This window comes from Melanerpes formicivorus, unplaced genomic scaffold (genome assembly GCF_026170545.1).
Source record: "Melanerpes formicivorus ecotype bairdi unplaced genomic scaffold, bMelFor1.0.p_v2 SCAF_1, whole genome shotgun sequence".
Classification (NCBI taxonomy): Eukaryota; Metazoa; Chordata; class Aves; order Piciformes; family Picidae; genus Melanerpes; species Melanerpes formicivorus.
Window position 1 is genome coordinate 69,243,289 of NW_027142353.1, and position 12,507 is coordinate 69,255,795.

At 42.0% G+C, this 12,507-nt stretch overlaps 1 protein-coding gene across 28 annotated transcripts in view; it reads right to left on the bottom strand.

Annotated features, from left to right (window-relative positions):
- DLG2 (discs large MAGUK scaffold protein 2) overlaps positions 1-12,507 on the bottom strand; it is a 1,097,405-nt gene that overhangs the window by 259,383 nt on the left and 825,515 nt on the right. For 24 of the 28 annotated variants that reach the window (XM_068146154.1, XM_068146173.1, XM_068146144.1 and 21 more), the window contains one exon: positions 4,492-4,647. The exons of the other annotated variants lie outside the window; for them this stretch is intronic. In XM_068146154.1, coding sequence (XP_068002255.1) covers positions 4,492-4,647 — 156 coding nt within the window. The remainder of the gene's footprint in view (positions 1-4,491; positions 4,648-12,507) is intronic. 28 annotated transcript variants of the gene reach the window in all.

Below are 12,507 nucleotides of genomic sequence, written 5' to 3' on the forward strand. Positions count from 1 at the left end.
AAGTAGCAGAGAGGGCCAACATTCACACCTTTTTCTAGTGCAGTTACCTTAACTTCCTGCTAGGATCACTGCAAAGCCACCAGCACCTTCTCAGCAGTACCTTCATGAAGTACTAAGGAATCCTGGGAATCCCTGAAACTAGATGAGGATGACCACAAGCAGTAGTGCTTAGCATTGTAGACATACCCCAGTCTGATTGCAGACTGCTGCAGTGCAGTGGCCCTCATGCACTTGGAGGCTGTGGGAATTCAGCCACACATTTAAACAGAAACATGAAGAAATCGCTCAGATCCTCAACATTATCATCTCTTTAGCCTCATGTCCTGCCTATATGCCAGCATGCTTCTACTAGTGAGAGACACAATGCTCAGCTACCCTTGAATGCCTATGCAAACACCATGCTGTTTCTGCAACAGCCTGCTCTGGAGCCCTCGCTCACCATGGCCTCCTCTCCCTAATACCCATTGTTGGGAAAGTATCGGTTGTCCCAAGAACTGATGTCACTAATTCGATTCATCAAATACTTTAAAATCATTTTTGTTCCAATAACACAACTGCCATTAGTAACAAGATGCTATGTTCCAGACAGAATTAGTTGCCAAAGAAGCTCCATGAGGTCACTGGTAAATCTCTTCTAGAGACTGGGAAACAAAGAACACAATCATTAACTCCCTTGACTCAAGCTGCAGATTACAGTGTCAGCCAGAATTAAGGCTAACTTCAAGAAACTAATCTTGATTTGAAAAGCAAGCCAAACACTTTCAATCCAGGTGTCCAAGCACATTAAGGAGGATCTGGAAGTTCACAAAAGCGAGACTGAAGATGAACAAAAGTTTCACTCGATTTTATTTTTTTGGCTGGGAGGAGGCATGTTCCAAAACTTTTCTCCCATGACCACAAAGCCTGAAACTCTACTTGCAGTTCCACTCCCTGTATGTATTGAGAAATACTGATGTAATCACATGGTCAAAAGCTTAAGAGAAAAGAAAATGCCTAAGGGAAAGTCAAATTGAAGAAAAAGACCCCAAACCAACAACATCAGGACCACCCTTTAGCAAAACCTGTGCTGGCAACTAGAATGCCCAGAAGATATCAGTAAAGACAGGAAAGGGAGCTCTGGGGAAGAGCAAAGCATTCCCCAGTGAATGCAGTGGTGAATGCAAGGAAGCTTGCAGCCCAGACTGACAACAGTGTTCTGTGTTACAGAATGCAGAGATGAAGTCTGATGTTTGTAGAAAGAGTGTTGCATCTCTGAGCAATAATCCCTTCATTGCACACAGGGCTGTCATTAATGACCGTGGCGACAGTAGGGATACTGCATCAGTTCCCATGTGGTGCTCTCAAAGGGAAACTCACTGCTCCAAAATTCTCTCTCTGCTCCTGTCTCCAATAGAACAGATCTTCAGCTGCTGCACATTGATACAGCCCTGTTCATACCAATCCATGTGAACTGGCAATTCAATCAAAACCCAAATTACTTCTGTCTTACAATGGAAGCATATTGCTCTAGACCTCCAGATCTCCCAGGAGCTAAGACAGGCCACCGTAACAGCAAAGGTTATAAACTTGAATTTAGTGTAGACAAATAAGGCTTTGGCCTATGAATTCTCTTTGCCTATTAAGTTAATGAACCTTGACAAAACAATCATCTGAGGAGTAGCCAACAGATTATCTGAAGCAGCAATTTGAGAGGCGTTGGCTGGCTTACAAGGATTTCAGTTGGGAGAACATGGAACTCTGGAAGAGTTATGCACTTCAGCAGCAGATTCTCAACACTGGAGCACTGAGATGTGACAATGACTGCAGCTACCAATCCCAGTCCCTTCCCCCCCAAACTGGAGGCTGACAAAATCTGATGAGAAACTCCTGGGAAGCTTGCAGAAAGTCAGGCACATGTATTTTTACATTTGACCAGAGACTGGCAGTGCGTAATGTGGAGGAATAGGGCTGTGAGGAATTCAGGAGAGAAAGGGAGGTCTATCAAAATACTTGTCCTACATGGTCAGTATTTTTCTTCCAATAGAGATGGTGGCACCACAGCCACAAATCAAACCCAAAGTTATTTCATGGAGTAATTCTTGCCAGCGTTTGCCACTGCAGCCCTGAGACGCAGGATCCTTGTGCATTTTGGGGCTGTGTACAATGAGCACTGCTGCAAAGAACAGGCACTTAGAGTAGGCTTAAGATGGAGTGAATACTTTTGTACAATGTGCTCTCCAGCTGTGAATACTGAGACCATTTGGAACTCAGACCATGGTGTGTGCTGTAGGCTGTCACTTTCCCCACCAAAGGCATTTGGCAAAATGTCTTTCTCTGTGGTCAGCTATTCAAAGGGTCCTGTGGAAAGGATGACAGTGTTTGAGAAGATTGAAAACTGTCATATTTTCCATCTGAATGTTATTTCACAGTAGGGAGCATAAATTATAGCAATCAGTTGCCTCTACCACAGCATGCAGCAGAGCACAGTGCAGAGCAGTTAACCACGAGCTGTGTCTTTTCTCATTGTTTTCTGTGCTTTTGGCAGTTTTCATTGTGCTGTTGAAATAAACAGACTCATGAAATATACAGGGACCAAAGCTTAAGGGACCAGAGCTTAATTATATGTCACATTAGAATGAAGAGAAATGAACCCTTGTTCTTAAAGAGAATTGTTAACTGGCAGTAGAATACAGCCCAGCTTTTAAAGTCTTGATGTCAGGTCATCACATATCTGATGACCAAGGATTCGACTGACCGCACAAGAAAGCAAAAGAATGCAGAAAATTGCACCTCACATGGCAAAATCATCTGGTTCTATGAGCTTCCCAGGGTCCCACTGATTATGGGCAACTATGGTCTGCAGGAAGCAGCCTTAAGAGATGTACCCCTTTCACCCAACCTATTGCCATAGTCCTGACAGTCATGTCTTTAGAGGTTGTACACATAGCAATGAGCTGCATCTCTCTATGGTTGGCAAGCCACAATATAATCCTCAGCACTCCTCATGCACAATTCTATGACTTCAGAAACCTCTAGAACCAGAATGTTCAACTTTCTAGATCACTGATCCTTTCCTTCCTGAAGGCACCATTTTAAAAGTCGATCCTCTAATAGTGATCTCTTCTTTTATCTGGGTCTGAACGTGGAGAAGAGCTGTGGCTGCTTACAGATAAATTCCTTGTATGCACACTGCATCTAAAGACTTGAAGTAATTTTGCTACTTTTTGCCTATATATTTCCATTAAGAGAGTATTTGCAGAGAAAATAAAATATTGTGAATAGATCTGTTAGTACCTGGCACCCTGCTGGATGTATTTACATGTTCCAAAACATTGATTAAAACCCACAGATAACAGCAAGCTTAAACTGGCCTGAACAGCCTGACTAATCGCTCTGCCCAGTGATCAACCCTCTTCTTTACAGTCTGTAAGCTGCACAGTTTTCATTCTAATACACTCTCAGCCTCTGCATGGTCTTACCACATCTGCTGCATTCCTCACTCGTACTCCTCATACTGCTGTTTTACTTTGGCTGTTTCCTAGCCCTGCAGCGCTTCTCACAGCTGTTTCCTCGGTCCCTTGGGAACTTGCTTGTTAGCTTATCTTACATTTGTTTACCATTTTACTCTCCACTTCCACCCTTATGCTCTTCTCATCCCACATTAACTCTTTTATTTGAAAGGTGCCTATAATCAAAGCTCCAAATACAATTCTTTTTCCTCTGCTCTGGAATATAAAAGATGACAGGTTTGTTCCATGACAAAAGAAACACCCAGTATCCTCTTGAAAACTTGAGCCCTTTGCAAGTAGTCTACTGCTGTCCTAGCAGACTATAGAAAAACATTGGGGATAGCCTAGCATCCAGTTTTGGACAGGATGTTTTTCCTTTTTAAGGTACCTTTCAGGAGGCAATTGTTGACAGTATTTTATAGCAATGTCTTCCATTACTTCAGTTATGGAAATATTTATCATTTTGGGTTTTGCTAGCCATCCTCTCAGAGCACAGCTAGCCTAGGGAATGCTGAACTTTAGATACATCTTCAACCATGACTTGGTGAGGGAGGTGATTATTTTTTGCTCTATTTCTTCTGAATGGCTTAGCAGCCCCCCTATACACCAAGATGCTTGTGAACAAAGTAGACACAACTGAAATAAAATTGCTGAATCAAAGCAGATTGCTATCTCTTTATGTGAAGGCTAAGTCACTCTCTGTACTCACAGGAAAACAAATCCTGAATTCAGTTTCAAAATGTGATACATATTATCTAACCTATTTTAGAGCACCATTCCAATGGATCACAACATTGCCTGTGTGCATCACTGGATTTTGGATGACCAAAATTATATACCCAAGCAGCATTTATCTTCCAGTGATGCAGATGTGAAAGCATGGTTAAAAACAAGCACAAGCTGTAGAAAAAGAAGATCTGTGGTGAAGATGCAAACTATGAGATAAATCCAGTGATGTTCATGCACTCTAATGAAGGAGGTGAGGAAGAAGCGCATGCAGTACCTGGTGATCTCAGAGTCAGGGAGCAGGCCTACGTGGTAGTGGGGATAGGGAGCTGTAAGAAGGAAGCTTTTGTCACACTCGACAGGGGAATAGTGCCTAGGAGAAGGTGGTTTATCACACAGTTTGTTCACAGTGCTGTAAACAGGTTCAGGAGGCCTGGTGATAGAGACAAGAGTAAAAGATCAGGTGCATATTAGTGGCTCAGAATATAGAGAAAACACAGCAATCATTTTAAAAGCATGCATAGCAAATCTGTCAAGACCTTTTCAGCAGTGCTTTTCTGACAAGTAAATGTGCTGTTAAAGGAAACGTTAGGGTTTGGTAACACAGTGTTACTGCATACAAGCAACTACACAGGAAGATACAGGCTGTAAAAGTGGGCCATGAAACTGGCCCATGGGAAGTGTGGCACCGAAAGAGAATATCTGATCTCTGCAGATGGGGGGTGAATTTCCCCACAAGCCTGGCTTCTGGTTGCAATCTAACAACAGTACTCTGCACAGTTTTCTCTGACCTTAATTTTGAGCATTTCAGAGAAGGAAATATGATGTTTATTACCTGAAAAGAGGTGGGTTTTTACCCATTAATTTAAGATAAGGACAAAGTATATGTTACTTGTTATTACAACATACTCCTGCCTCAACAAGCTAGGGCTTTGCAAGCGGAGCTGAGGTCAAAGTGAGCCATACCCTATAACAGCACTGATGGTAACAAACTGTGTAAGCAATTAATCTCAGCATCAGGCTGTTCATTTAATTCAAAGAGTTCTTTGCTCTCTTTTCAGATTCAGCCTTCAAAATCTGATTTTGCAGACCACATTTCTAAGCTAACCCTGTAGACAAGGCTACCATGCTTGCACTGCTGCTCCAGATTACAGACATCAGTCTGCAAAGCTATGAATAAGACCCTAAGGCTGACACTTGACCAGTCACCGAACACTCTGTCCTGCTGCTTGGAGGCCAGCACTTGGGAGAAGCAATACTTACCACAAACCTCCCAGGGAGTCACCTGGGGAGAGGCAAGAAGGGGATGCAGCTTTTAGTAACAACTGGCCAGGGATCCACAGGAGACAGCCAGCAGTTTTCAGAACAATGCACCACATAACACATTTCCCATCAAGCAACTCCTGCGGCTACTGCAATGGCCCCAGCAGATGCCTCTGGGCCTACTGTCAGAGTGAAACTTGACTCATAATTTCCTGAAGTTTCTATCCTAAAGGGTGCCAAGATGCAGCTGCTGCCCTATCCTTGCTTCTGCCAGAAGATCCAGAGTATGCCACTTTCTTTAATGACGGGAACACAGTATTAGCTAGATGATAATCTTATTACAGAAGCCTGAAAATGTCAAGAGGCCAAGCAGTTAACGAACTTTTTGTGTTCTTCTGGCTGCACTGTGCTTCACATGGGTGTGGATTTCACTGTGACTTTCACAGGTACCAGAAGTTACTACAGTCAAGGATGCACTGGCAGATACAGAGAACGGATTTTCTTTTGTTGGTAGCTTCTGGTTTTGTCCTTTGGGGGAAAAGGAGTAGCTGCTTTACTTGAAAATCGGTCTCACTTGCTGCTAATAACATTATTCATAGCAATCTAACATGATTTGAGAGCTCTCTGTGCCTGACTTTCCCAGGGAAAACTTTTCAGTTTAAGAAAATGTCAGTTTGATAGCAAACAGCAAAACAACAAAGCTGTCACTCCTTTGGGTGTAGAGCATTGTGCCAAGCATTCTGTAAACTCCCTTAAAAATGGGGAAGGCACCAACTGCTTTTTATCAGCACGTTTCACACTTGTTTCAGATGGGTGGGTTTAGTTATTCATTTACTAAATCAGTTGCTGCTTTAGAAGAAAAAAATCCAGATTAAACCCCACTTCTGTTATTTTACTTGAGACCAAGGCTGCCTTTTACTCCCTCAAGAACTGCTTTTGCTTTTAGGTAGTGGATTATAGAACAATTACAGATATAAATTATAAATAGTACCTGCTATGAAAATGGAAGAAATGTTACCCCAGTGCAGGAAGATGAATAAACCCTGCAGGTTCTCCATGGCTTCAAACACTTATCATTCTGTGAGCAACTTGCTAGCTTCCTATAGTCAAGATACTTTTCCTCTCCGAGTGCCAGACATGAGAGTGTTGTTAGCCCTTGGATATTGTGTGAATGCTCAAACTACACTGACTCATCAGTGAGTGACCATCCAACCTTGTGCTGAGACACAAGTCATGCCACAGAGATGGACAGATAGGAGGGATTGCTCTGTTAATTGACAGATACAAACTGCTTCCAAAAGCAGAATCTACAGTCAGTATCTACCTAGATGCTGAGTCCAAATGTGTCTTTCAAACATAAACACAGAGACCTAGCAAAATATCTTGAGAAGCTCAGGAAATTTTACAACATTTAGTGTTTTTCACTCCTTTCAGTCTTGCTGGATGGTAAGATAACAGAAAACTGAACAAGTCACCTGACTGATGTATAAATCCTCTACCAGTTAACAACATACCCTCTAAATGAGCTGGGGAGAGAGATCTTAAAGTTAAGAAGAGGAATTTAAACTTCTTATCCTTTCCAAGCTTGGATTCATTAAGATCATGGGATCAAATGTTCTTTTAGATAGGGTTATACCACTCAGATGTATATACTGGCACAGCCAAATGCATCATTAAGCCACAACTTCATATTTCATTTGCACAGAAAAGCAAAAGCTTGAAAAATAAGCCACTTATAGTACCAAGGGTCCAACTCAGATTAGTATAAACTTCATTTTCTCTCTCAATTCCAGTCAGTAAATATAAATAGTGAAAAAATAATTGCAAGTTGTGATAGAAAAATGGGCAGGAGGAGAATGATTGAAAATAGAGTAGCCAGATCACTGCTCTGTTCATACAAACTGTAGGCCAGTAATCCTTGATCTGAGGGATCTGCTGCACAGACTGTCTTCAAATGTGGTTCTTCACTTTTCATATGGCAAGCTAGTACTTATTTACAGCAGCACCCTACCTACTCTGGAAAATGACAAGCTCCAATGAAGACCACTCAGCTTTATCAAATTATTCCCATAATGCAGTATTTTTCTCTTGTGCTTTCCACTTCTCCACTGGAAGAAGAATAACTTCTGCCCAATGGGATCAGCCCACCTGGAAAATCCTGTCTTCCACGGCTTTTTCTCCAGTGCTAAGACAGAGACAGGTTGTCTCCTCTCAAAGCATGGGATACAGAAACAGTCTCTAATGTGTCATTCTGAAAAGACACTGACAAAGTCACCTCAATATTTCTCTCAAAATAATTAGGAGTCAGACTGAACAGAAACATTGAGGCCTTATTTTATGATGCATTAATTCTTCAGATGAATTTCAAAACCATGTGGTAGGTCATTTAACATGCTGCAACAAAAGTGTAAAAGTTAGCTGTGTTTCATTTAGGGACTGATTCACTGCAATTACATCACTTCCAGATACAGCAGGTACAGCCTAAGAGGTTTTGTCTTCCTTCATCTGTTTGTGATTCTTAATGTCAGAAAGCACAAAGAATTATGTTATGGCATTTATTTTGACCATTAAATTAAATAAAACAAACCCCAAACCCAAACAAACAAACACTTAAAATGCCAAATGAGTCAGTGTTACTGTGGAGCTCTTGGATAACTACACTGTTGAGCAATTATGTAATATTGAGCAATTATGTAATATTGAGCTACTTAAAAACCCCTAAAACATACAAACAAAAGCACCCAACAAACAACTAACTCCTGCTCCAGCTCCTTATTTAGCAGATCTGCTCTCATCCTGCCTTTAAAATGTTTATTTAGTAACAAACATACTTTATACTTCTCTGTCTTTACCAGTGAGTTAGAAACCAAGCTCTGTGATAAGTGAGAACAGCAACTGCTAGATTCAGATGGGCAGAAGCAACTGGGTTAGCATGAGAATCAGGTGTACAACAGTAAAGCAAAGGTACAGGAAATACAAGCAGTAGCATAGCTTGGCTCGAGCACGCCTCAGTAGAGATTTCAGTCAGGAGAGACAATCAAGTCACAAGGTAAAATTGTAAGTGCTATGAAGAGCAGCTAGTTATGATCTGCTGTTCCAGCCAATAAAAAGAGAACAGCTGTAATTGTTAGGCAGCACAGACCTAGCTGCAGTGAGGCTCAGTTTCCACAGAGAGCTCTAACTAATTGGTGGCAGAGCTAACAGTAACAGTAGGAGGCAGAAGATTGATCTGACACTGGGTTTATTTATTTATTTTATAAGAGCTTGTGTACAGAAAGCAAATCTTTGCTGTTGCTTGTAGTCCTTGTGATTGCTGCTTTGGATTACCTTTGTGCTGTTCTCTCAGGCTGGCTTTATTGCACGACAGAACTCATAAGATAATGTTGTTATTAAAACCATTCTCTCCTCAGCATCATGCAGGGTCCTCAATTTAATTGTAACATTTCTTTATTGCAGAATTCTGTTTAGTAGTGCTCAGATACCAACACAGAGCACAGTAAATGTTAACAGGGTTTGGGTTTTTAGTGTTTGCTTTTATTTTTTTACTTTAAACCCTTTTATTATATGGAAATAAATCATCTAAGGCCTCACAACGTATTGAGCATGCAGGGCTACAGGCAGCAAACACTAAATTCAAGCTGAGAAAAAATAAATCTTACAATGCTATGAATTTCCAACAATCTGTTTTTTAGTGAGCCTGAGTCCAATGAAAGAGTGGTAGCCAGGTTCCCTTCTGACAGGTAGCACGTTAGTATTGCTAATGTAACTGTGCTGGAAAGCGGGCAAAGAACTGTCTTTAAATGTATAGCACTAAGAAACCAAAAATCAATGGTGATTTAGGACAAATGAACTCTTCCACTTGTAATAACCAATGAGTGTTTTATATAGGTCTTTTGAACTCTTTGAGTTTCCTGTTCATATGTTCTTCCAGGAGAATCACACATCTCACTGTTCAATAAGTTTATTTAGACTTGAAAGCTCGCAGTCTGAGGTGTATTCATGGTGAAAAGCAGCCTAGGGAAGGAGTGGCCCCCTCCGAAAGGAGAGAGGTGAGCTGGTGACAAGTGACATGGAGAAAGCTGAGGTTCTCAAGGACTTCTTCACCTCAGCCTTCCCTGGCAAGGGCTCCAGCCACACTCCCAGAATAATGGAAGATAATGGCAGGGACTGGAAGAAGGAACTGCCCATGGTGAGTGAAGATCAGGTTTGCGACCATCTGAAGAACCTGAAAGTGTTCAAGTCCATGGGACCCAATGGGATACACCCAGGGGTGCTGAAGGAGCTGGGGAGGAGGTTGCTAAGCCACTCTCCATCATATTCCAAAAGTCCTGGAAGTGCAGGGAGGTCCCCACTGACTTTTTAGAAACCTAGGCCAGTAAAAGCTGCTCATGTCCTGACGAAAATGCTCAGCTGCCTACTCAGCTCCTGAAAATCAGCAGGTTAAGGACCACGTCAGCCAGAAACTAAATTCAAGCCTATCCACCATGATCCTGAGCACTCACTCTCAGCCTTATCTAAACACTGTCATATTCTTCACAACACCCTGTGTCAGTGAGTCCCATGAAACCAATGCCCTGATACATCCAAAACACCTCTGCCTTTCTGCACTGTAAGCCTGTTGCTTGGTTGCACATTGATAACACACGCTAGCATCTAAATAACTGTATGTAAACCTTGGCAATGTGTTGTAAGGAAATGCAGATAGTTGCTTTCTCCATGCCACAGATACTTTTGCAGATCTCTGCTCTCTCTCTCTGACATTCTGATCCAGGTCCATGCAACAAAAGGAGAAACCATGCAAACTATCCAACACCCTTGATCACAACTGCCACCCTCTTCTTGGGCTTTCTCCTGCTGCCTCCATGCAGCAATTGAGGCTCAGATGCACCATAGAATCATAGAGACAAACATCATCTTTTGCACTTTTTCCTTGCCTAATCAGATGCTATTTCCATCCTTAATCACGTTTTGGGTTGCTCTGGAGTACTGAGTGGAAAATGACAGGGAAAGAACTGCAGTGACCCCAGAGGTCTTTCTTAAGTGGCAATAGCTGCTTTAGGAGTTGGTGCAGTACGTAGTACGTGCTTAGATGATCTTCCTCACCATTTCTGTGTGTATTATGGCTGCCAATTCCATCTCATTTCAAAAATCTCACTAAATTGGACTGTCTCTTGGTTTTTTTAAGTGTTAAGTGGCTTTCCCTGACTGTACCAGCAATAGCCAAATCCTATCCCTTGGGGCCCTCTGGGAGGCCTGTTTAAATGTGTGTGTTACTCAGGATACAACACAAGGTTCACAGACGGCATGGGGGTGGGAGGGAACCTCAAAGGTCACATTGCCCAACCCCCCCTGCAGTGAGCTGACAATAACTGAAATTGTGCTTCAACATAAATTGCTGTTCCAAGTTAAGGCTTATTATTTAGAACAAATTTGGAGTAGGAAAATTCAATCTTGTGACAGGCAGACAATTATTATGCACTTGCAAAGTTCACCAATTAGTTTAAGATAACATTTGTGAATTAAACACATGAAATTTGAAATGGTTGCTTTGCAGTTTAGCAATTTCATGCTTCATTGAAGGGAGGGAACAGTAACTTAGAGCTAAGAAATGTAACTGTGACCCTTGTTTAACCAAAAAGAATGTTGACAGGTGTTCTACGAGTAGTCATCTTTAGATGACAGCACAACCAAATACTGGGCCATTGCATTGCACCAAGGGTCTAACTTGAAGTTACACAGACAAATTTCATTTGTCTTTTTTCCTCACTGAACATTTAATGTGTGACTCAGGTAGTCTTCCTTACATTTATTTAATGTAAATAATTCCTTAGACTGACCAAAGGTTTATGGGACATGATATTGAATTCAGTCTAATCATCATCATGGGGGGGCAGCTTAAGAATCAGAGCATGAGAACTCTCTTGTGAGAGACTGGGAGTAAGCAGTAGCAGCAGCAGGCTGACATCTTCTAGACAGGCAACACAGATGAACTATCATGACAGACTGCCTGATGGGATCATGCATATGTCATTCAAACCCTCAAACTCTCAATTTTTCTAGTGAGGGATGACTTTAGCCTGATCCTGCTAGCATCTTACCAGCAGCTTTTCCTACCTGCTCTTCATCTGTGTCCCTTGCCTCAGCCTTCTTACACTGCTATGCACTATCCCAAACCTCATGTCTCACTGTCTGAGGAAGCTGCTGGTTCAGCAGCCCTGAAATTCATTGCTACTCTTCTCCAAGTTGTTTTCTTCTGTTTCTTCTTCTCTCCACCCATTTCTCACATTCTTCCTTGTCCTAAACTCCTCTTCCAAATCCAAGTTTTCTCTTGTGATTTCCATTCTCACACAACCAATGACAAATTCTGTCTCATTTTCACACCCATACTCCCTTGCCAAACACACTCCCCCTCTTCCTCCAGTCTCTTCAGTTGTAAAATCTGACAGGACTGAACATTCAAAGCATAGAACCAAATTGCTCCTGATTATACTGTTGTGTCAGAAAGAGCTGAAAGAACTAAGCATAGGGAAAAACCACCTTTGGTCATACAATGCTGTACTCAATCATGCTGGCTTTGTTATACAACCTGGGCTGTGTTACAACATTGTGAGAAGCTTGGATATACTGCACTGTGAGTATGGAATCTTAAAGAGTTCTACTGAAAAAAAGAACCACAAAAATCGTTTGGGAGGATAAATGAACTGTAGTTTTTCCAAAGACACATGGCCTGGCATTTAGTTTTCCACAAATGCAGTAGAAATACTGTGTGGATTCAGTTTCATCAGCTCCCACACTTAGAATCACAGAATTGTCAGGGCTGGAAAGGACCTCAAGGATCAGTGAGATCCAAGCCCCCTGCCATGGGCAGGGACACCTCACACTAGATCAGATTGCTCAGAGCCACATCCAGCCTGGCCTTAAACACCTCCAGGGATGGGGTTTCTACTACCTCCCTGAGCAACCTGTGACAGTCTCTCATCATCCTCATGGTGAAGAACTTCTTCCCAATGTCCGATCTGAATGTACCCAC